Source organism: Emys orbicularis, chromosome 4 (assembly GCF_028017835.1).
Source record: "Emys orbicularis isolate rEmyOrb1 chromosome 4, rEmyOrb1.hap1, whole genome shotgun sequence".
Classification (NCBI taxonomy): Eukaryota; Metazoa; Chordata; order Testudines; family Emydidae; genus Emys; species Emys orbicularis.
This window is the reverse complement of record NC_088686.1, coordinates 126,851,338-126,875,761: the sequence shown is the minus strand read 5'-3', so window position 1 is coordinate 126,875,761 and position 24,424 is coordinate 126,851,338. Positions and strand designations below refer to the sequence as shown.

The 24,424-nt window shown below is 56.7% G+C and overlaps 1 protein-coding gene across 1 annotated transcript; it reads left to right on the top strand.

Annotated features, from left to right (window-relative positions):
* Positions 1–1,707: 1,707 nt before the first annotated feature.
* SSH3 (slingshot protein phosphatase 3) lies at positions 1,708–23,985 on the top strand. Its single transcript, XM_065403951.1, has 14 exons — positions 1,708–1,773; positions 4,345–4,382; positions 5,098–5,263; positions 7,283–7,401; positions 7,788–7,859; positions 9,285–9,350; positions 10,777–10,971; positions 11,338–11,431; positions 11,662–11,790; positions 12,153–12,199; positions 12,647–12,793; positions 21,476–21,679; positions 21,913–22,372; positions 23,431–23,985. The coding sequence occupies exons 1-14, from the start codon at positions 1,708–1,710 to the stop codon at positions 23,983–23,985; spliced, it is 2,358 nt and encodes a 785-aa protein (XP_065260023.1).
* The last annotated feature ends 439 nt before the right edge of the window (positions 23,986–24,424 follow it).

The window sequence follows — 24,424 nt, the reverse complement described above, 5'->3', positions numbered from 1 at the left end:
GGCACCTGCGTTCAAGAATTCAGAACTGGTGCAGAGAAAAGGGTTTCTAGGATCTATGACACTGGAGGTAACTGTCCCACTCTACTTAGCTCTGGTGAGTCCACAACTGGAGTCCTGTGTCCAGTTCTGGGTGCATGCTTTGGGAGGGATGTGGGCAAACTGGAGAGAGGCCAGAGGGGAGCAACAAAAATGATCAGAGATTTAAAAAACCTATGAGGAAAGGTTAAAAACGGCGCACATTTAGTCTTGAGAAAAGATGGCTGAGGGGGGGACCTGATAGGTCTTCAAATACGTTAAGGGCTGTTATAATGAGACCGGGGATCAATTATTCTCTGTGTCCACTGAAGGCAGGGTGAGAAGTAATGGGTTTAATCTGCAGCAAGGGATATCTAGGTTAGATGGTAGGAAAAACTTTCTAACTCTAAGGATAGTTCAGCTCTGGAACCAAGAGAGGTGGGGGGGTTTTTAGGAACAAACCCTTGCCTGGGAATGGTCTAGGTTTACTTGATCCTGCCCCAGCATGGGGGGCTGGACCTGATGACCTCTCATGGCCCTTTCCAGCCCTACACTTCAATGGCTTTATGAGCAGGGGCCTGTTAGACGAGAAAAGACTGGGAGAGTTTGGTTTGTTTAGCCCGTCAAAATGAAGCCGGAGCGGGGCTGTCTCTATCAGTACAGCAAGGAGGGAGACGAGCGATTTAAAATGAAGGACAATGTTGGCACAAGAACGAAGGGGGAGAAAGTGGCCAGGAATAAACAGGTTGGGAACTAGAAGGTTTCTACCCACCAGCGGAGTGTGGGGCTGGCCCACTTCCCACTAGGAGTAGTGGGGCAAACAACTGGCCTGGTTTTAAGGTAGAGCTTGGTACATATATGACCAGGATTATATGCTGGGGTTACATGGGAGAGCAGGGGACTGGGTGTGATCACCTGGATGGTCCCTACTAGTTCTGTGTCCCCATGGCAAAGTTTCTCATCTCCCCATCAATTTCCCCTCATTAGATCCCAAGAGTTGCTGTCAACATGGCCTTGAACTGGAGCAATCAAAGCACCCCCACAGATGGGCAGCTGCTGCCTGGATGGGGACAGGGTGTTATGCCACCGGGACAGAGAGCTGCTGCCCTGGCCCATCCGGCTTCAAATTCCAAAGCACTGCACTCCCAGGCAATGGGTTTGGTGGGGCTCCAAACCCCGTGCACCTGGGGAATGCAGGCCTGGGGAATAGGCAGGGGCAAGTGCCTAGGACAGGAATAGCAGGTTCACTGGCTATTAGGGATTGAGATGTATTAACATACCGTGGGGTGGGAAGCATGGGGCTGGGATAGCAGGGGTCTGTGGGGCAGGACACAAGGGCACTGGACGAGCTGTGGGGCACCCCAGGGTTGGGAGAGCAGGGGTCTGTGGGGCAGGACACAGGGGCACTGGCAGAGCTGTGTGGGGCAGCCCAGGACTGGGAGATCAGCGGCTGCGGTGGAGATTGAGGGGCACTACGCTGGAGGGCTCTAGCAGGGGCTCAGCTCACCCCACGTCGCCGCCTTGGCAGCCGCTGTCTCCCGGGGAAGCCCTGGGGCCGGGCTGTCCCTTTAAGAGCCGCCCTCAGGGGAGGCGCCTAGCGCTGCAGCCTCCCGGCTCTTCCTGGTCCAGGCGGCGGCGGCGGCGGACGGCCGGGGTCGCCCGAAGTTTGTGGCAGGTGGGGCCGGGGGGCGCATGGCGCTGGTCACCGTCCGCAGGTCCCCGGCCGGTAGCGGCCACGGCTCCCCCACCGGCCGCAAGGTGAGTGCCTGCCCCGGCCCAGCCGAGACCCTTGCCCGGACCCATCCCTGCCCCAGCCGGGACCCCTGCCAAGACCTCCCTAGGGCCCCCTGCCCGGCCCCAGCTGGACTCCCGAGCCGGGCTCCCCTTTCCCTGACCCAGTCCCTGTCCCAGCTGGGCTCCTCCTCCTCCCTTCCCATCCTCTCCGTGTCTCGGCGCTAGTTCCTGCGCCGGCTTTGGGGCTGTCTCTGCTCCTTGCCGAGCTCCATGGCTGGGGGGAGGAAACTTGTGGAGTGGTTAGTGCCCTGCAGCGCTGGCTGTGGGGGTGTGCCTCGCTGCTCCAGCCCCAGCCTCTCCCAGCAGGGGGCGCTGTAGGGAGCAGTGCAGGAGCGCTGGCTGTTGGAGTGTGCCCCGCTGCTCCAGCCCCAGCCTCTCCCAGCAGGGAGAGGGAGCGTCGTGGGAGCGCTGGCTGTGGGGGTGTGCCTGGCTGCCCCAGCCTCTCCCAGCACAGGGCGCTGTAGTGCACGTCAAGAGGGCTGCCATTACACCTGGGTGCCCAGTGCCTGTGGCTGGCTCTAATTCCCCTTGCGCAGCCTGCGTTGCCCTGTGGTTTATCGGGCACTGGTACTGACTTGTCATTAAGTTTCACAAACGGACACTTCCTTAGGAGGCTGCTTCCCCTTCAGTTAGCGTCTTGCAGTCTGCAAAGTCACGCTGAGTGCAGTGGGATCTGGGGCCCCAGCGCCTGGGTTCACCCCCCAGTGCCCCTCCAGCGGGATCCACACCCCAGGCACTAGCACTAGGATTCACCCCCCAGCATCCCCCTCCAGCGGGATCCACACCCCAGGCACTAGCACTAGGATTCACCCCCCAGCACCTCCCTCCAGTGGGATCCACACCCCAGGCACTAGCACTAGGATTCACCCCCCAGCACCTCCCTCCAGTGGGATCCACACCCCAGGCACTAGCGCTAGGAATCACCTTCCAGTCTTCCCCCAGCGGGATACACATCCCAGGCACTAGTGCTAGGAATCACCCTCCAGCGGGATACACACCCCAGGCACTAGCGCTAGGATTCATACTCCCAGCTCCCCCCCAGCAGGATCCATGCCCAGGGGCACTAGCGCCAGGATTCACACTCCCAGTTTCCCCGTGTACAGCAGTCTCCCGACTGCGTGGGCTTGTGAGCGTCGTGTTTGGTTGCACGCGCTCTGCTGGGAGCTGCCGCTCAGGAAGGGCCGGGATGCTGTTAATTTTATTTTCCACACTAAAAAATGTCAGAGGAAATTGTCGCTGGGCTGCGAGCCCCGTTCCGGCTCTCAGGACGGAACAGAAAGGTCCTGATACGCAGGCTGAGGCCATGGATGGTGCCCGAAAGGGCTCATGGCCCAGTCAATGCTCTAAATAGGTGGGAGGCGTCGGGGTGACGCCTGCACCGAATGCGGCCATTTCCCCGTTGCAGCCTGACTGTGGGTGGCAAACCCCAGCCAAGATCATGGAACTCCAGCTTCCTGTGCCAGCGACTGTGACCTCGTATGAGTGCCTTGCAGGCTGCAGGGATCTGCAGTACCTTCAGGCACCATTAGGGCCCAGGGTGCACGAGTCCCTGACCCTGCTGCCAAGCCTGGCTCCTCTGTAACATCAGCCACACTCCCCTGCTGTCCCTTCAGCTCTCTGTGCCCACTCCTGGGAGGGGCAGGAGTCAGGTGACTCCTGCAGGCTGCCAGAGCTGAGCAGGAATCCTCCTGCAGGATGCTTCTTGGACACAGGGGGGTGCTGCACTGAGGACAGGGTTCTCTCCTATCCTGTCTGCTCCCCCCTGCTAGGGCTGCTATCTCTGCAGCTCCCCGCCAGGCTGCTCCTTCCCCAACTGCATGCTCCCAGGAGCCCTTCCTCATTGGCTCTCTGGGCATCCCTGGCTCCCCTTGCTCTGTTGCTGGGGGGGGGGCTTGAAACATACACCCCTAGGGAGAAATGGCCAGTAAGGGTGGGTGAACCAGGCCACTGTTTCAGACTCCCAGCAACGCTGCTGTTCCATTTACATCCTTCACAAAGTATTTTTGCTGGGGAATTTTTCTGGTTGTTTAAAGGAAAGTATTCGAGAATGAGATATGGGGACTGTGATCCTCCCCTGACTCCAGCTTCTTGTTTTTAGGTCTGGGGCACTAAGGGTGACACAATACAAGGTCACCATCTCTGAACTGAGAGCTCTGCTGGCAGAATGTGAGACCCCTTCGGCACCACCGGGCCCCTGGCAGGGTGATCAGTGGGCCGGCTCCTATTCAGACATCTGCAGGCGCTAGCTGCTGCCCAGCACTGCTGCTCAGGAATCTCCCCGGGGCCCTGTAGTGCCAACTTGTTCCCGGGGGTCTTGAGGTGCCGCTCACATCCCACAGGGCCGGAGGAGCTGCCCTATCCTCGTTCCTTGCTCTGGACCTGCCCCGCCGGTGCTGGAGCTTGGGGGATGGTACATCCTCATCTCTGGCCCCAGCTGGGTGCCATGGGGTCATGTCCCACATGCTCACCCCCTGCTGGGGAGCAAGTCCTGTGCCCAGCCTGGGGCTGACCTATCTGTCTGTGGTTCTTTTGCAGGATGAAGAGGTTTCCAGGAGGAGCCAGTTGCAGCGACGGTGAGGTGCCACCCCCATAAACTCCCCCCCCAGCCAAAGGGGAGCTGGTTCCCAACCCCAGCCCCCTCTACCTGCTTCCTGGTCACTGGCGGGAGATGGGAGGCAGGCAAGGTGGTCCCACAGGGAGGAGCAATGACCGTGCACCCTGCTGTTTGGAAGGAGGAAGTGGTGCTGGGATTCCCATGCTGGGCCCTCCCTGTTGCATTTGAAGGTCCTGCCCTATAGCTGCTGGATAGGAGAAGGGACTCTGCCCCATATTGGCCCCCCAAGCATCTGGGCTGCTGAGGGGGAGGGTGCTCCTATCAATCCTTCTCCACCCTGCTGACTTTTGAATCCTGCCCCCATGAATCACCCCAGCCTTTGCATCTGCTCAGAGCCCCAGGGTGAAACTAACCTGCCCCTGGAGAGTTTTACCTCTGTCCCCTGCGGGCATCTGATCATCTGCTCTGAAATTGGCCAGGGGCTTGTTAGTGGCCAAGCTCTGAGCAGCTGCTGAGGCACAGGAGCCGCCTGGCCACAGACTCAGGCAGACGCCTCACATCTGGGAGGTTGTCTTCACAACCCTAAGGGTTAGCGACTCAGTTCTTTTTCTCAGTAGAAGCTGGCGTGCTCAAATTTGACAGAGTGGGTCCCTCCCCTCCCCCAGGGCTGGCTTCCCTTGTTGCAGGATGTTCCTCTGTCTCATATCTATGTCCCCTTCCCCTCTCCCCCCCAGCCACAGCTTCGTCATGGTCAAAGGGGCTGCCCTGCTCCTGCCGGAAGAGGAAAAGCTGGAGACGGTGCAAGAAGCCCCGCCCTCTCCGGACCAAATGCAAAGCCAGCAGGAGCAGCACCTGCAGCTGATGATGGGGCTGCTGCGGCAAGAGGATGCCATCCGCCTGGTGAGACAGGGAATGGCTGGCCCGCAGTGGCTCCCAGGAGAGAACAGACCAGGGGGCGGAAACAATGGGACAGGGGGCGGAGATGAGTGATGCGGACAGTCGCCACATCAGATCATCAAACCACTGGGTTCATCCAGCTCAGGATCAACCCTTCCCTTCACCTCCCTCCCTGCCAGCCTGCCCCATATCAGCCCGATGGGCCCATCCAGTCCATCATCTCCCCACTGTGCCCCAGATCAGCCCCATGGGTCCATCCAGTCCAGCATCTCCCCCCCTACCCCAGATCAGCTCCATGGGTCCATCCAGTCCAGCATCTCCCCGCTGTGCCCCAGATCAGCCCCATGGGTCCATCTAGTCCAGCATCTCCCCCTCCCCCCCGCCCCAGATTAGCTCTATGGGACCATCCAGTCCAGCATCTCCCCACCATCACCCCCTACCCCAGATTAGCCCAATAGGCCGATCCAGCCCCCCAGGCTCCAGCGCTGCAGGAGCAGCTATCTCAGTGTACCCACAATGCATTGCTCCCACCCCACCTTGTTCTGGCGCCTCCATTCAGGGGGCCTAGGTCCCCAGCCCGTGCCCTGGGCGGGGTGGGTGAGAACAGCTTGGAGCAGCCTAGCGGGTTTGATCTTGGTGCTCAAGGGGGAAGCAACAACAGGATATATACTGTAGGTGGGGAAGGGAAGGGGCAGACTGCGCCCCCCATGCCTGTGTCTCCCTGCACTCCTACTGCCCCTCAACTGAGCCCTGTTACTCACTGCCCCGCCCCCTCCCTTCTCCCTGCTCCCAGCTGCAGCTGCCCCTCCCCATCCTGATTGCACCAGCCCAGTTCCTGCAGCGCCCCCTCCCCCCCCTCCCACTCCCCACAGCCCTGCGTGCACAGACTCCCTCCCGGGAAGGCTGGCTCAGGGTTGCAGTCCATCCATTGCATGAGCATTATTCATTGTTTGTGATCCCAGGCCTGGTCCCTCCTTTCCCGCCCCCCCCGGCCCCTGGCTCTGGCCCAGCCCAATTGGAGAATTGTTAACCACTCCAGCGCGTGGGCTGCTCCACCCACCGGCAGGGTACAGGATGTCATGCCAGGTTGGAGAGGGTGGGGCTGGGCAGTGCAGGCTCCTTCCCCTCCCTGGTGTCACAGTGCCCCTTGCTGGGGAGGGCAGGACTAGTCTGTGCAGGCTCCTCCCCCTCTCTGGTGTCACAGCGCCCCCTGCTGGGGAGGGGCAGGTGGGGTGCTGTCTGTGTGCAGCGTGGAGGTTGTTGGGGGAGGGGATCCCTGCCTGTGGAATCTCATTTCTGAGCAGCCAGTTCCCCATTTATGGCTGCAGGGCTCTTGCTCTCGCCTCCTGGGCTGGCAGCCAGAGCCAGCTGCACAGTCCAGCCCAGGGGACTCTGCAGGGAGCTTCCCAGGATTGCTCAGAGCTTCCCTTGCTTGCAAGGTTGAGTCACGCTGCCTATGCCCCCAGGGGCCCCCCAGCCCTGAAAGCTGTGTGTGGATCGCTGAGCCCCAGTCACACACTGACCCCCCCAGAGCAGAACAGAGACCCCGGGGTTCATCTCTTAACATCTCCCTTACAGAGCCCTGACACCGAGCTGGGAAACCACTGCCCAACCCCACCCTCTCCAGCAGGGTATGCTGGGAAATTGGGGAGGAGCCTACACTGCCCAGCCCTGCCCTCCCCAGCAGGGGGTGCTGGGAAATTGGGGAGGAGCCTGCACTGCCCAGCCCTGCCCTCCCAGCAGGGGGTGCTGGGAAATTGGGGAGTGGGAGGAGCCTGCACTGTCCACGCTACCCTCCCCAGTGAGGGTGCTGGGAAATTGGGAAGGGGGAGGCACCTTCACTGCCCAGCCCTGCCCTCCCCAGCAGGGGGCACTGGGACACCAAGGAGGGGGCGGAGCCTACACTGCTTAGCCCCGCCTTCCCCAGCAGAGGGCGCTGTGACACAGAGGCAGGGGCATATCGGGGCACTGGGAGTTCACATGGAGAGGCAGGTCTCAGTCTGCCTCTGGCTTTGTCTTCAGGCCGTGCGGCTGGAGTCAACCCGGCCCCACCGGATCCGGTACCTGCTGCTCGTGTCGACAGAGGAGCTGGAGGGCAAGAACGAGACGGTCCTTCTGGGCGTGGACTTTCCTGAAGAGGGGTGAAGAGATGGGGGGGCACAGTGAGGAGCGGGGAGGAATGGGGGATGCAAGGGGTGTGTTGGTGAGTGAGGCATGGGGAGGGGGAGCACAGAGGAGAGCGGGAATTAGGGCGGGAGGAGCAGGACTGAGGAGTGGGAGGTTCATGCCCCACAACCTGTGGGAGGAGCTGCCTGAACCCTGAGCTGTCAGCACCAGAGTGGCCAAATTCTTTGCTCTGCCCTTGGGCTGCCCCCCAGCACCAGAGCAGAACCCTGGACAGGAGCAGGGAGCTGGAGTCTGTGGGGTCCTTGTTCCAAGTCTGTAACCTCCCCCACACCCCAGTGGGGACCCCTACACTCCCCCCCCCCCCCATGCTGTGTGCTCTGACCCCTCTCTCTGCCCCTAGGTCGGCCAGATGCACCCTGGGGATGGTGCTGCCCCTCTGGAGCGACACCCAGGTCTTCCTCGACGGGGATGGGTAAGAGACCTCAATCGTCTGTGCTACCCCCATGGGGAGATCTCCTGTGCGGGGATGGGGGGGAAGAGAGGGAAATTCTGCCTTATGTCCAATCAGGACTGTGTTTCGCCACACACACTGCCCCCAGCAAGAGCCTGTCCTGCCCTCTGCTGGGCGGAGATGGTAGTACAGGCTTCAGACTTATTGCCTGAACTGCTGCCTGGCACACAGCTCCCCTCCTCTCTCCGAACAGGGTCGTGGGGCTCTGAGAGCCATGCCAGCTCCCACAGCAGCACCACCAGCCATGGCCCACGCAAGGTGCTCAGGGTCCCATGTGCTCTGCAGGGGCAGCTGCATCTTAACCAGCCATCACCAGCCCAGTCAGCTGTGAGAAATTTTACCAAAAAGTTTCCTAATGTAGGAAACTTTAATGGGCCATCCTTAGGTTTCAGAGTCAACATCACAAATTGATACACATTTGTACCTCTCCCAGCTGTTGCTCTGAGCTGCCTGCATACTCAGACAGATGCCACTGTGATGATCTAAGATATAACAACAATACTTGGCTTCTATCTAGGGCTTTTCATCAGTAAATCTCAAAGCACTAGACAAAGAAAGTCAGGATCATTAGCACCATTTTATAGATGAGGAAACTGAGGCACAGAGCGGGGAAGTGACTTGCCCAAGATCACCCAGCAGGCCAGTAGCCAAGCCAGAAGTAGAACCCAGGTTTTCTGAGTCCTTGGCCAGTGCTCTACCCACTAGCCTCACAGTCCTCCTTAAACAGGAGGCATTTATTAAAGGAAACAGCTACAGTCTTTCAGCTTGAGTCCCAGCTTTGACTCCTTTGTTTACCAGGGTCCTGCACAATTTGGAGCTCTTTAATGCACATTGTGACCTCTGGTGGTTGTATGAAGTACTGCAAGGCCCAGATGTCACTTTTTCTAATGGAAGCTGAGAGTCTGTGTGGGGAGGGGCTTCTCAAATGGGCAGGGCTTGGTTTGTGGGCGGAGGTTGGGAGAATACCAACACACTCTCCTCCCCCTGCAAATGGCTCACGTGGATCAGGGATACTGGCGCTGCTGTATGGAGCAGAGAAAGCCCAGCTTGACTCTCAGATCCCAGACACTGCAACCTGCCCCACCTCTGCTCATGCATGTGATCTGACTTGCAGGGAGCTGCTGGGTTGGTACTAGGGTGACCAGATGTCCTGATTTTATAGGGACAGTCCCGAGTTTTGGGTCTTTTTCTTTCTATTACCCCCCACCCCCATCCCGATTTTTCACATTTGCTGTCTGGTCACCCTAGCTGGCACTGCGCATTCACGGAGCCTCTCAGTCCAGCCCTGTGTGTTAAGGGTGAATGTCCTCCTTCCCTCCTGCATCCAGCTCCCTCTCCCTGCCCAACCCCCCTGTGAAATCCCTGCCTTCCTCTCTCTGTCTCTAGGGGCTTCAGTGTGACGTCCTGGGGGCAGACACGCATCTTCAAACCCATCTCTGTGCAGACCATGTGGTGAGTGACCCCCATACTGCCTGTCAAGTGCAGCTGGTGGGAGCTGTGGGATTATGCGGGGGATGGACTATCACTGTGGCTGGGACCCACTAGAACAAGGGTTTAGGGACAGAGTTGGAGAGATGGGATTTGGGCTGGACTGTGAGCTTTCCATTTGTTCCCCCCCATCAGACTTGGAAAGCAGGGGATATCTGTGGGGATAGCCCCAGGGAGGAGGTGTCATGGCTGCAGAAAGTAGAGGGATACCTCTGGGGTTTCCTTTGAGGGAGTTATCATGGCCGCTGGGGTGGAGGTATGGTGGCCACGGGAGGAGGAGGGATATCTGAGGGGATTGCCCTGGGGTGGAGGTATGGTGGCCAAGTGAGGTGGAGGGACATCTGAGGGGATTGCCCTGGGGTGGAGGTATGGTGGCCATGGGAGGCAGTGGGACAGCTGTGGGGATCTTACACCACCCCCCGCCCGCCCGTGTATCCCTGCGCCAAAGCCCTGCAGTCAATGGAATAGGGTGTCAAGGCTGATTCCCCACTCTGGCACTTCGAGTGCAGAAAGTGGGGGCCTGCAAGGATTCTAAAAATTAATACTTGCCACTCCAGGCTGGTATTAAACTCCCAAACAGTTAAACAGTTTCGCTCTGACCTTGGATGGGTAGATGCTGCCACCACCCAACTGCAAAAAACCCCTTGGGACCCAGGAAGGCTCACTTGGGAATTCCTTCCTGTGGGATACCCTCAAGCCCTTTAACACACACTCCCGGAGCACCCATGGAGTCAGCGCCTATGGGTTGAGGTATGATTTGATGCTTTTTCATACCTGGTATTAAAGCTGTGTACAGCATTGCTGCTCTGTGTCTCCACTCTTTCCCAGAGAACCACATAGGGTGACCAGATGGCCTGATTTTATAGGGACAGTCCCAATTTTGGGTCTTTTTCTTATATAGGCTCTTATTACCCCCCACCCCCATCCTGATTTTTCACACTTGCTGTCTGGTCACCCTAGAACCACAACAGACACAAAGGGAAGTTTTTTCTCCATTTTAAAAAGTTCTAGCCCTCCCATTGGCTCTTTTGGTCAGGTGCCCACTCCTTTCCTTTTATCTGTGGGCTTGTTAACCCTTTACCGGTAAAGCAAGTAGAGAATAACTACTAACAGGGATTTTGTAGCTAACTGGTTGGCTGGGTGCCCACAAAAGGGAGCTGCACCCCCCCCACCCCCCGCTCATTTATCACACAGGAGCTGTTACAGTAAAGTAGTTCTAGTGCAGATGCCCTGTTCCCAGGCACTAGCCAAGCAGCAGGGGAGCAGGTGGGGTCCCATATGGGGAGACAGCCCCCCCCCCCCCGCCAGTCCCTGTGGGCAGGGGTCTGTGCCTCACTCTTGTTGTGTCTCCAATCTGACATCCATCTGCCTGTCTGCTCCTCTCCCCCAGGTCAGTGCTGCAGGTGCTGCACAAGGCGTGCAATGAAGCCGTCCAAAACAACCACTTCCCTGGGGGCAGTGCGCTGGGCTGGGCTGAGTGGTACCAGCGCACCATAGCCTCAGAGCAGAGCTGCATCAACGAGTGGCTGGCCATGTCCGACCTGGAGTCCGTGCGGCCCGACTCCCCTGCCCTCTTCTCTGACCGGTCAGTACCAGGCCGGGAGCGCCGTGGGCGGGGAGGGGGAGGATCGGCACAGGGTGGGGGGCTGGGGGGCTCCCCCACCAGCTACATTCAGCGAGCCACACATGTACCCGTCCCCCTGGGGCATCCCCCACCTCAGCAGCCAGTGAGGATCTGGACAGGGCAGGGCTCCATGTAAGAGCCTCGAATGCTGGATGCCGACTGGCTGGAAGAGAACTCCCACCCCCTTGCTGGAGCACCAGGTTCGAATCCTCCCTGGAACCTGCAAATTGGTTGGATCTAAGCCAAACCCTAGCAGTGGGGCAGGGTCTGGGGGCAGAATCTGGGAGCCCTGTGGGCTTTGACACCCCACCTTTTCCTGTGCCCCAGGCCAACGGAACGTGAGCTTATGGAGCGGAAGATCCGGGCCAAACTGCGTGAGCTGATGGCCACAGCTGATCTGGAGAGCATCACCTCCAAGGAGGTGGGGTGCATGGGGAAGAGGGAGAGGCAGAGGAGGCGGGTCGGGGTGGAAGATGGGGATGGGCATGCAATTGTGGGTAAAGGCGGGCCTGGGAAGCGATTGGCTGGGGGGACAGGAGGGAAAAAGGGGCAGGATGTATGGGTTAGGGGGAAGTGGGAGTAACAGCCAACCTCGCCTCCCCTCCGGGGCCAGAGTGGGATCTTCCCTCTGATGGTCTGTTCCCCTTGCAGATCCGCACAGAGCTGGAGCGCCGCACTAGCTGCAGCCTGAAGGAGTACAAGGAGTTCATTGACAACGAGATGCTGCTCATCATGGCCCAGATGGACCGTCCCTCCAAGATCTTTGACCACCTGTACCTAGTGAGGAGCTGCCGGGGGCTGGGGAAAGCTCTGTCCTGGCCTCTTCCAGCAGGGGCCACTGCAGGGAGTGGAGCAGAAGTGCAGGCTGTGGGGAGAGCTATCGGCTACTCCAGTTCTGGCCCTTCCCAGCAGGGGGCACTGTGGGAAGTGGGGCAGAAGCACTGGTTGTTGGGGGAGCTCCCAGCTACTCCAGTCCCATCCTCTCCCAGCAGGGGGCGCTCTTGCAGTTACTCAGGGCTGGATGTGGTCCCCTGGGGGTAGGACTTTCCTTGAGAAGGCACTAAGGGAGCGGCTGCAGTCGCTGCCCCGGATTTCCCCATTCGTCCATTCACTCTGCTGTCCCCCTCTCTGCCTGTCTCTAGGGCTCCGAGTGGAACGCAGCCAACCTGGAGGAGCTGCAGCGCAACAGGTGTGTGCTCCGGCCCTGGGGGAGGGTTGGGGGAAGATTCCCCACCTGGCCTGTGTTGACCCAGGGCAACTTTCCATCGCCCTGCAGTGGCCAGATGGTGTAGAGAGATTAGTGAGTCTGCTGCTGCTCCTAGGGCAGGATCTGTCCCTGGAACTATCCTGACCAGGGTGCATACTGAAACACCGGAGCCCAAGTGCTGGGGGATGGGCATCTTGGAGCGACCCTGTCCCTGCCTGCCTATTGTTCTCCAGGCTGCAAGGGGCTGTCTGAGCTGAGTTTGAATCCTGCCTCCTGCACTGCCTCACCACCCTGCTTGGTGCTCCTAGTGGGGGCAGGGCAGCTTGTCTCCAAGGCTACCTGCTGGGATGGGCACTGGAAGTAGGGTGTTTCGGGCTATGGTAGTACTGGGGAGCCCCCAGCACCTCCCTGACTCCTCCTCTGTATCAGAATCAGCCACATCCTCAACGTGACCCGGGAAATCGACAACTTCTTCCCGGCACATTTCACCTACCTGAATGTGCGGCTCTATGACGAAGAGGCCTCCCAGCTGCTGCCCTACTGGAAGGAGACATATCACTTCATCTCAGCTGTCCGGTAAGTGGGAGGCTTGGGGGGGAGGAATCTCACATGTGCTGATAACCGGGTGAATCACCCCACCTGTCCCCAGGGAGCTGCTGCCCCGTCAGCTCCACACACCCCGACCTCTGACACTGGAGCTAAATGAGATCCCGAGGTGGTAGTGGCATTGGTCCTTTGTCCTCTCTGTGGCTGCACTGTGGGCTGCAGCCTCTAGGTGGCGACATAAGCTGCCTCTTGCAGAGTGTATTACAAAAGGAGTGAGTGTGGGGGAGACATGTCCAAAGACATGCATGGGAAGGATCATATGTAACCTGGATCACTTGTGGGCACTGGAAAAGGGAGTGTGGAGGGCATCTCTGAGATAATCATCATAGCTAATCACTCCAAAACCGCAGCCATGACCTGGTGGTGTCTCTTATCTCAAATACTTCCTCAAGAGGGCGAGGGCAGCATTCAGGTGTTTGCCTAGGCTCTCCACATTCACATCTGGGCCATTCCTCAGCTTCCACTTGATCGTATTGTCACCTGTCTCTGCCACCCCGGCTCTCACTTGATTTAGAGTACATCTGTGTGTGACAGAGCGGATATTTTCTGTAGTATTTTTACGAGCCCTATGTGTGCCTCAGTTTCCCCTATATCTTGCATGGCGACCTGGTGGGGGGAAAAAGGACTAAGTTTGCTCTCAGTGAAGGCTGAGACATAGGGGTGTGTGTGTGTGTGTGTGTTCGTTCGTATGGCCTAACTGTCAGAGCGGACTGAATGGCTCTAGAGAGCCCATCTCTAGAACAAAGGACTGGGAGGTGGGGGAGGGGTGTGGGTGGCTGCTGGAAGAAGCTTGGAGCTCTCACCTCGGAACTGACTAAGGAAAGAAGTCAGAGAGAGACAGCGAACCTGAAAGTGAAGTTCGCCACGACGCCACAGCTTGGCTGGGATCTGGGTTGACCACAATAGATGAAGTTTCAACCTTCTTTTCTCTGCGCCAACCTAAGGCCTTCCTCAGCTGGGTCGCAGCTGACTAATAAACCTGACTGTTCTGCCCACGCTGTTTGGTGTCACTGCAAATGCTGGGTGAGGTGCATTAATCCCTGAAGAGAGGATGAGTCTCTACCAGGAATCTCTCTCAGCTGGCCTCACTGAAGAGAGCTCCCGGTGTAAAGCAGGAGGGCTGGAGCCCCAGAGGTACAGGCCCAGGAGGCCACGTGGCCTGCCCTGTGCAGGAAGAAGGAGACCACTTGGGCGCCTGGCACCACAAAGGGGGTCCCCCAAGAGACTGTTCAAATTTGGGGGTGTTGCACCGCCCCTGGGGAGCCGCGATGCAGAATTTTCGTTCAAGGTCGTGCCCGGAGGGAGTGGCTCTGAAGGAAGCAAGTTCTCCTGCTTCTTTGTTACTCTGGAGCTTGCCACAGAGGTATTTGGGGTAAGGGATTTTCAGAGACAAAGCTCTTTTGGGACTTCAGCCTCCAGGATGGTGGAATGTGTCCGTGCAGTGGGTATCTGGGATCCTGCACCTGTTTTGGTCTCTCCTTTCTACCTCACTGACGGTGGCACAGTCCCTGCAAGGCAGTTTAAAAGTGCCTGTGATGATCCTGCGGGATTGATTGACTTCAGTAACAATTTTGTGTGCATAACTCGTGCTGGACCAAACAGGACGCAGTACTCTGGAGCTAGGGCAAGACTGGTTAGTTGGTGTGTTTTGGGGTCAGCTCCCCTTTTATGTGGGTCAGTTTTTGGAGTACACAATTCCTGGAGTTCACTTTCTTTTTCAGCTTCTTGATGTGCTCTTTGAGTGACAGCGTTCTGTCTAATGTGACCCTTAGGTACACTGGATATTCATAGAGCTCAAGGATTGTACCTGCCCACGATAGTTTTGCTTGGCCTGATCAGGGCCGGCTTTAGGAAGGGCGGGGCCCGATTTGAATACCTGGCGGTGGTCCGGGTCTTCGGTGGCACTTCAGCGGTGGGTCCTTCACTCACTCCGGGTCTTCTGCGGCACTGAAGGACCCGCCGTCGAAATGCCACCGAAGACCTGGAGCGAGTGAAGGACTCGCCGCCGACGTGCCGCCGAAGACCCGGACCGCCGCCAGGTGAGTAAAAAAATTAAAAAGGTGCCTAAGTTAGGCGCTCTTCTTTAGGGCACGGGGCCCTCTTAGGCGCTGGGCCCGATTTGGGGGAATCGGCCTAAAGCCGGCCCTGGGCCTGACGGTGTTTCAGGTGGAAGGCGTAAGCTGGTGTCTTGCTAGGGCTGGCATTCAGGATCCATGTGTGATAGTATTCTCCAAGTACACTCAAGGAGCCAGTTAGAATGTCCTCCAATCTTTCCAATTTGGGTAGTGACGTAAAGATCATCTGCCTAAATGAATCTTCACACATCGGGAATTCCAGTTGGTCATTTGTGTAGACATAAACCAGAAAGGGTGACGCCACGGAACCTTGGGGCAAGCCGTTCGACTGAGTACGACATCAACTTTTCTGACCATCCATCACGACAAAAAAAGGTCATTTTTTGGGCAGGGAGATGACTTGGGCCGCCTTGCTACTTCAGTAGAAGCACATGGGTTATACGCAACCGACAGGTCAACAGCACAACTTCTGTAATTTTACAGGCTTCGAAGCCATCTTCGATGTATTGAGTTAGGTTTACAACTTGGCCACAGGCAGGAAGGTCCTGGGCATTGTCATCAGTCAACTGGCCTTCTACTGCTGGCGCTATTCCATCTGCTATCCTCTGTTCGTATCGCTTGTAGGGCGGGGGTGGGTAAACTTTTTGGCCCGAAGGCCACATCTGGGAATAGAAATTGTATGGCAGGTCATGAATGCTCACAAAATTGGGGTTAGGGTGTGGGATGGGGTGAGGGCTCTGGTTGGGGGTGTGGGCTTTGGGGTGGGGCCAGAAATGAGGAGTTCAGGGTGCGGGAGGGGTTTCAGGCTGGGGCGGGGGAGTGGGGTGCTGGGGGGGTGAGTGCTCTGGCTGGGGGTGCGGGCTCTGGGGTGGGGCTGGGGATGAAGGGTTTGGGGTGCAGGAGGGTGCTCTGGGCTGGGATCAAGGGGATCGGAGGGTGGGAGAGGGATCTGGGCTGAGGCAGGGGATTGGGGCGTGGGGAAAGGCTCGGGTTCAGGCTCTGGACAGTGCTTATCTCAAGCGGCTCTCGGAAGCAGCGGCATGTCCCATCCGGCTCCTATGCGGAGGTGCAGCCAGGCGGCTCTGCACGTTGCCCCGTCCACAGGAATCGCTCCTGCAGCTCCCATTGGAGCACCAGAGGGGGCCATTGGAGCGCATAGGAGCCGGAGGGGGGCCATGCCACTGCTTCCAGGAGCCGCGTGGAGCAGCCCCCAACCCTGCTCCTCAGCCAGAATGGGGCAAGCCCCAGACCCCGCTCCCCAGCAGGAGCTCGAGGGCCGGCTTAAAACGGCTGGCGGGCCGGACCCAGCCTGCGGGCCATAGTTTGCCCACCCCTGTTGTAGGGTAAGCAGAATAAGGCTATTGAGTGGTAATGTTACAGAGTTTAGGGTCTTTATGTGGTTTGAATAGTGCGACCACTTTGGCCTGTCTCCACAGCCTGGGTACCTCCATGCAGGAATCAAAGAAGTCAAGCAGCCATTTCTGTGCTCCCTCCCTGAAGCAGGTGTGCCGGAAAACAGGGGGCCAGGGGGCCATGGCCCCATCAGTTTTTACCGGCTGTAAGGGTGAGCGATGGGGGGCGGGGTCTTGGGGGGAAGAGGTAGCACGAGGACAGAGGCTCAGGAAGAAGGGGCGGCGCAGCAGGACAGGGCTAAGAGTTAATTCGATCTCCCAGAATCCAGCTGCCTCTCCATGTTCCAGCGTTTTTGTGGCTGTTTCAGCTCTGGGTGTCGGAGCTGCTCATTGCGGACTTTGCTGTCTCCTACTTGACTTGTTCATTCGGCACGTGGCTGTGTGGGCGGGTTTATGGGTTGCAATGTGTCGTTGTGTGACTGCGGCAGTGCACTTTGGTTGTAGTCCATGGGGGTCAGCTCGCGAATGGTGGCCTGTGCTTTTTTGCTGTCAGGGCAAAGTTTGTTGCCAGAGGGATCCAGGTCAAACAGGTCTGATATCTCCTGTATTGCTGGTTTGTCTGTTCTGAAGCCCCGGTACAGATAGTGTCCGATGTCCCTGGGACGCTTCCCGGCGGTACCCAGGATTGTGCAGCTAACTACCACCTGCCCTTAGCATGAAAGAGCCTTGTCTGTGCCTGCCAGAGATCAGCTCCCTGACTCCACCGGCAACACAATCGCCCCCCTCTCAGCCTGAGCAGACACCACTATCCATCTGCAGATGAGCGACAGGCACACTCCAACCCCCAAGCGTCCCCCTGGAGCATCCAGCCCCTGCTCACTGGACACTCGCAGTATGTACCGATCCGTTGCTCATTTGGGACCATGCCCCTCAGCTTCCCACTTACATCTCAGCTCACTGCACTGCGATATGTTTATAGGGAAAACAAGGATAAGGTTATTTATCAAAGAAAAGAGACTGAAATAACAGCAAGTACTTAGAAGCTCTGGAAGCAGCTGGTTACCTCTAAAACCAGTGTGGTTTTATAGTGTGGGCTATATTGGCAGAGAGAAAGGAGGGTCAGGACAAAACTGGGAGGAAAGATCAAACCAGTATCTTAGATGCCTATATACAAATGCGAGAAGTATGGGTAATAAGCAGGAAGAACTGGAAGTGCTAATAAATAAATACAACTATGACATTGTTGGCATCACTGAAACTTGGTGGGATAATACACATGATTGGAATGTTGGTGTGGATGGATACAGCTTGCTCAGGAAGGATAGACAGGAGAAAAAGGGAGGAGGTGTTGCCTTATATATTAAAAATGTACACACTTGGACTGAGGTAGAGATGGACATAGGAGATGGAAGTGTTGAGAGTCTCTGGGTTAGGCTAAAAGGGGTAAAAAACAAGGGTGATGTCATGCTAGGAGTCTACTACAGGCCACCTAACCAGGTGGAAGAGGTGGATGAGGCTTTTTTTAAACAACTAACAAAATCATCCAAAGCCCAAGATTTGGTGGTGATGGGGGACTTCAACTATCCGGATATATGTTGGGAAAATAACACAGCGGGGCACAGACTATCCAACAAATTCTTGGACTGCATTGCAGACAACTTTTTATTTCAGAAGGTTGAAAAAGCTACTATGGGGGAAGTAGACTGTTCTAGACTTGATTTTAACAAATAGGGAGGAACTCATTGAGAATTTGAAAGTAGAAGGCAGCTTGGGTGAAAGTGATCATGAAATTATAGAGTTTGCAATTCTAAGGAAGGGTAGAAGGGAGAACAGCAAAATAGAGACAATGGATTTCAGGAAGGCGGATTTTGGTAAGCTCAGAGAGCTGATAGATAAGGTCCCATGGGAATCAAGACTGAGGGGAAAAACAACTGAGGAGAGTTGGCAGTTTTTCAAAGGGACACTATTAAGGGCCCAAAAGCAAGCTATTCCGCTGGTTAGGAAAGATAGAAAATGTGGCAAAAGACCACCTTGGCTTAACCACGAGATCTTGCATGATCTAAAAAATAAAAAGGAGTCATATAAAAAATGGAAACTAGGACAGATTACAAAGGATGAATATAGGCAAACAACACAGGAATGCAGGGGCAAGATTAGAAAGGCAAAGGCACAAAATGAGCTCAAACTAGCTACGGGAATAAAGGGGAACAAGAAGACTTTTTATCAATACATTAGAAGCAAGAGGAAGACCAAAGACAGGGTAGGCCCACTGCTTAGTGAAGAGGGAGAAACAGTAACAGGGAACTTGGAAATGGCAGAGATGCTTAATGACTTCTTTGTTTCGGTCTTCACCGAGAAGTCTGAAGGAATGCCTAATATAGTGAATGCTAATGGGAAGAGGGTAGGTTTAGCAGATAAAATAAAAAAAGAACAAGTTAAAAATCACTTAGAAAAGTTAGATGCCTGCAAGTCACCAGGGCCTGATGAAATGCATCCTAGAATACTCAAGGAGCTAATAGAGGAGGTATCTGAGCCTCTAGCTATTATCTTTGGAAAATCATGAGAGACGGGAGAGATTCCAGAAGACTGGAAAAGGGCAAATATAGTGCCCATCTATAAAAAGGGAAATAAAAACAACCCAGGAAACTACAGACCAGTTAGTTTAACTTCTGTGCCAGGGAAGATAATGGAGCAAGTAATTAAGGAAATCATCTGCAAACACTTGGAAGGTGGTAAGGTGATAGGGAACAGCCAGCATGGATTTGTAAAGAACAAATCATGTCAAACCAATCTGATAGCTTTCTTCGATAGGATAACGAGTCTTGTGGATAAGGGAGAAGCTGTGGATGTGGTATACCTAGACTTTAGTAAGGCATTTGATACGGTCTCGCATGATATTCTTATCGATAAACTAGGCAAATACAATTTAGATGGGGCTACGATAAGGTGGGTGCATAACTGGCTGGATAACCGTACTCAGAGAGTTGTTATTAATGGTTCCCAATCCTGCTGGAAAGGCATAACGAGTGGGGTTCCGCAGGGGTCTGTTTTGGGACCGGCTCTGTTCAATATCTTCATTAACGACTTAGATATTGGCATAGAAAGTACGCTTATTAAGTTTGCGGATGATACCAAACTGGGAGGGATTGCAACTGCTTTGGAGGACAGGGTCATAATTCAAAATGATGTGGACAAGTTGGAGAAATGGTCTGAGTTAAACAGGATGAAGTTTAACAAAGACAAATGCAAAGTGCTCCACTTAGGAAGAAAAAATCAGTTTCACACATACAGAATGGGAAGAGACTGTCTAGGAAGGAGTACGGCAGAAAGGGATCTAGGGGTTATAGTGGACCACAAGCTAAATATGAGTCAACAGTGTGATGCTGTTGCAGAAAAAGCAAACATGATTCTGGGATGTATTAACAGGTGTGTTGTGAGCAAGACACGAGAAGTCATTCTTCCGCTCTACTCTGCTCTGGTTAGGCCTCAGCTGGAGTATTGTGTCCAGTTCTGGGCACCGCATTTCAAGAAAGATGTGGAGAAATTGGAAAGGGTCCAGAGAAGAGCAACAAGAATGATTAAAGGTCTTGAGAACATGACCTATGAAGGAAGGCTGAAAGAATTGGGTTTGTTTAGTTTGGAAAAGAGAAGACTGAGAGGGGACATGATAGCAGTTTTCAGGTATCTAAAAGGGTGTCATAAGGAGGAGGGAGAAAACTTGTTCACCTTAGCCTCTGAGGATAGAACAAGAAGCAATGGGCTTAAACTGCAGCAAGGGAGGACTAGGTTGGACATTAGGAAAAAGTTCCTAACTGTCAGGGTGGTTAAACACTGGAATAAATTGCCTAGGGAGGTTGTGGAATCTCCATCTCTGGAGATATTTAAGAGTAGGTTAGATAAATACTGTCTAGACCAGGGATGGTCTAGACAGTATTTGGTCCTGCCATGCGGGCAGGGGACTGGACTCGATGACCTCTCGAGGTCCCTTCCAGTCCTAGAATCTATGAATCTATAAAAACAAAATCATAACCCGCCTTCTAGAGCTTACACACTGTCCTGTCTCAAAGAGGCTTAGCTCACCCAGAGTCATTCTCCCAGCTATTAACCAGGCCAGCTATCGCCCTCCATAAGACAAGCTGCCTCACAGCTTGTGCTCTAGGTGAAGGAATATTGATGTCTCTCTGCATTCTCCCCATATACCAGACTAATTCTTTGATCTTAGTCAGAACCTGGCCGCCCTCCTGCCGGGTGTTCCTTCCTGTAGACATTGTGAGCTCTTGTCGCCCTCATGGTTTTGATTAGCTGGTGGCTCCATACGCAGATTGATTTATATTGTAAGCCACACACGACACAATAGTCAGCCATGGAGAGAGAGAAGCATTTCCTACCCCCTGCCTGAACAGAACCTGTTCCTTCCCTTCATAACTTACATACCTGACAGAACAAGAAGCAATGGTCTCAAGTTGCAGTGGGGGAGTCTAGGTTGGATATTAGGAAACACTATTTCACTAGGAGGGATGTGAAGCACTGGAATGGGTTACCTAGGGAGGTGGTGGAATCTCCATCCTTAAGAGGTTTTTAAGGCCCGGCTTGACAGAGCCCTGGCTGGGATGATTTAGTTGGAGTTGGTCCTGCTTTGAGCAGGGGGTTAGACTAGATGACCTCCTGAGGTCTCTTCCAACCCTAATATTCTATGATTCTACCTTAAGAATGCAGTGTTCGGTAGATACATCCACACATCTCACCATGATTAGGGCAACCAGCACATTACTGGCTGTTGGTAGAGGCCTCACGTGCCTCCCTTTGGTGCACTATTATGTAGATGTTAGACCCAGGGGATACCTGTAAAACCCTGTGTCCGTTTATGCCCTCTGCCAGTTGGCACCAAAGGGTCTCCAGGTCGCAGTTCCCCAGGGATGTGCTTTTGGGCAGGCTTCCACACCAGGAGACAAATTCTCCCTAGCACTCACATGTCGGAGTGATACTACTAATGGATTTATCCACTTCCAAGGTAAAGCAGCTGCTCTGTAGGTGAATCGCGGCCGGTACTTAGCTTTCCAGGATTGTACCGCAGCCTCTGTTGTCACTTGTGCCGGCCCATGCTGCGATCTTGGGCTCACTGCTGTGAGCTCCCTTCTGGAGTTGTCTGCAGACAGCTGGCAAAGGGGAGGTGAAGAAGGTGCATTGAGCCCCTTGTGCCTGCCTCACCAGCCCGTATCCCCCAGCAGGGCCCAGAACTTGCGGGTGTTGGTGCACTGCAAGATGGGCGTAAGCCGCTCAGCCTCCACGGTGATTGCCTACGCCATGAAGGAGTATGGCTGGGCGCTGGAGCGGGCCTACCGGCATGTGCAGGAGCAGCGCCCCATCGTGCACCCCAACCCCAGCTTCATGAGGCAGCTGGAGTTCTACCAGGGCATCTTGGACGCCAGGTAACTGCAAGGAGGGGGAGAAGCCTTCACTGCCTAGCCTTGCCCCCCGGCAGGGGTTCTGTGACATCAGGGAGGGGGAGGAAACTGCCCAGCCCAGCCCAGCCTTCCCCAGCACAGGGCACTGTGACATCCAGGTGGGGGAGGAGCCTGCACTGCCCAGCCCCGCCTTCCCCAGCAGGGGTTGTTGTGACAACCCCAGTGCCTCATGTTCAGCTCAGTGTGTCTCTGCACAGCCGGCACAGCAGCCTGTGGGAGCAGAAGGCAGGAGACAGCCAATGGGAGGACACGGTGAACGGGAGTGACACTGGCAGTGACCAATCAGAAAGTGAGGGGAGCCTGTGCCAGGAGATACTAAGTTCGGAGGAGGAGCCAGGGCGGCAGGAGGAGGAGCCAGTCACGACGCCCCAGTATTGTTTCCGGCCCCTGCGGGAGCCCCCCGAGGAGCCAGCCCAGCCCCAGGCCCCAGCAGGGGGCGAAGGGCCCCAGATCTGGGTGCAGGAGGCAGAGGAGCCGGGGGCCTCAGATGACTCAGGGGCTGAGGAGGTCCGGGGGCACTTGGCTGTGCTGCAGGTGCCAGAGACACCCAGGACACCGCGCGACCGGCGCATCAACCTCTACGCCGTGATGAGGAGCATCAGCGAGATGGACAGCCCTGACGCCACCACCCCACTGGGGGGTGCTGCTGAGGGGGAGGTGAGTGGCACAGCCAGGGGGCATCATGGGGGAGGGGGAAGCCCCAGCTGGTGGGATCCAGGGGTATGGGAAGGTGCTATCCAGCCAGGGCCGTCCCTAGCTATTTTGGTGCCCTACGTGGGGGGGGGCTGTGTGGGGCCCCGCCCCAGGCTTCCGTGAGGGGGGGGCTGACCACTTCCTGCAGGAAGTGGAGTGACCCAGCCCAGCCTGCTCTGCTCCCCTGGTTCCCAGGCTTGGGGATCAGGGGCATAGACGCCAACTTTCTCGGCACCGGTGGGTGCCCATGTCCCCCGCCCCGACTCCACCCCATCCCTGCCCCCATTCCAACCCCATCCACAAAGTCCCCGCCCTAACTCCGCCTCCTCCCTGCCCCTATTGGATCCCTTCCCCAAATCCCCAGCCCCGCCTCTTCCCCCAGCGCGCCGCATTCCCCCTCCTCCCCCCTCCCTCCATGCCCCGCGAATCAGCTGTGTCGCGGTGCAAGCGCTGGGAGGGAGGAGAAGCAGGAAGCAGCAGCACGCTCACGGAGGAGTCGGAGGCGGAGGTGAGCAGGGGGTGAGGCGGGGCCACGGGGAGCTGCCGGTGGGTGCTGAGCACCCACCAATTTTTTTCCATGGGTGCTCCAGCCCCGGAGCACCCACGGAGTCGGCGCCTATGGTCAGGGGGGAACCACCCCCCAGCACTCGCCGGCAGTGTGGCTGGGAGCCAGGGGAGCAGAGCAGGCTGGGGCTGGGTTGCTCTACTTACCGGTGAGTGCAGGGAGCCCGACCGCTTCTGAAGTCCTCAGGGGAAGGGGCGGAGCAGGAGTGGGAAGAGGCGGGGCTGAGGCAGCACGCAGCTGCGCAGGGCACCAGGAAATTTGATGCCCCAAATTTCCTGGTGCCCTACGCAGCTGCGTTCTTTGTGTATGGGTAAGGACAGCCCTGTATGCAGCTAGAGGTGGGGCCCATGTGTGGGGCAGGAGGGGAGGGATTGGGGCCCAGCAGAGAGAGAGCCTGAGTCTATCAGTGCCCCGAGCAAACCTGTTCTCTGATCGCCTCCTCTCCTCTTTCCTGCAGGTGTTTGCTGCCTCAGAGCACGAGTCCCCTGTGGAGTGCCCCCCCCCGGAACCTGCAGCCTCACCATTACCCCCACAGGACCAGGAGGAGCCGGGGGCAGCCATGCCAGGCTCCAAGGCCAGGCAGCACCCACTGCAGGCCCCAACAGACAAGACAGGCAAGCGACGGGGCCAGCAGCGCAGCCGCCAGGTCCCCCGAAGCCATGCCCAGCCCTGCAAGCAGATCTCCTACCACCCGGCACCGGGCAAGGTGCACAAGGCTGTGAAGCACGTGGAGGGCCCCAGCCCCAGGGCCCCGCCTCCACGCCGGGCTCGTGCCATGGAGCACCGCTACTCCGTAGCCCAGCTCATGGATGCCGCCCTGGTGCTCAGCCGCACCAGAGAGTTCGAGGAGCGGCTGGAGACAGCTGGCCGGGAAAGACCCCCCAGGGAGGAGCCTGCTAGCCCCCCGCCCCCATCACAGGAGTCCCAGCCTGGAGGAGGCACCCTCCCCCCATCACAACCCAGGAGGATGGTGCGGCAGGCCAGTGTGGACCTAGAGCCTGGCTCGGGGTGAGACTCCACCCCTGTAGCCTTGCCTCTGACTGTGGCTCTGCCCCCATAGCCCAGGTACTGCCATGGATGGTGCTGAGGCCCAGCAGCTACCCTGTGCCAATGTCTTGGGGCAGGGCATTTGATACCCGGGGGGCTCAGTGCAGATCACCCTTGGGGGGCGGGGCCTGAGTGCTGCTGGGGGCGGGGCCAATGGAAGGGATGGACTCTATGGTGGGAAAAGCCCCTCCCCCAAGTATGCATCCCCCCACCCCCCTCAGATCTGGAGGAAGGATGGAACATGCTCCCGTGGGGATTGCTCTGTCCGCCCCTCACACTGCACAGCCCCATGCTGCCCTGAGGCTCCTGCCCTGCAGCTGAGCAGGTGTTACTGGGGGAGGATGGGGGGCATGATGCCCTCTGTTGTCCCTGCCCTGCAGCTGAGCAGGTGTTACTGGGGGAGG

Coding starts and splice junctions, on each gene's coding strand:
- SSH3 (XM_065403951.1), top strand. CDS start 1,708: ATGGCGCTGGTCACCGTCCGCAGGTCCCCGGCCGGTAGCGGCCACGGC. Junction 7,402..7,787: donor GTGGACTTTCCTGAAGAGGG/GTGAAGAGATGG, acceptor CTCTGCCCCTAG/GTCGGCCAGATGCACCCTGG. Junction 9,351..10,776: donor ATCTCTGTGCAGACCATGTG/GTGAGTGACCCC, acceptor CCTCTCCCCCAG/GTCAGTGCTGCAGGTGCTGC.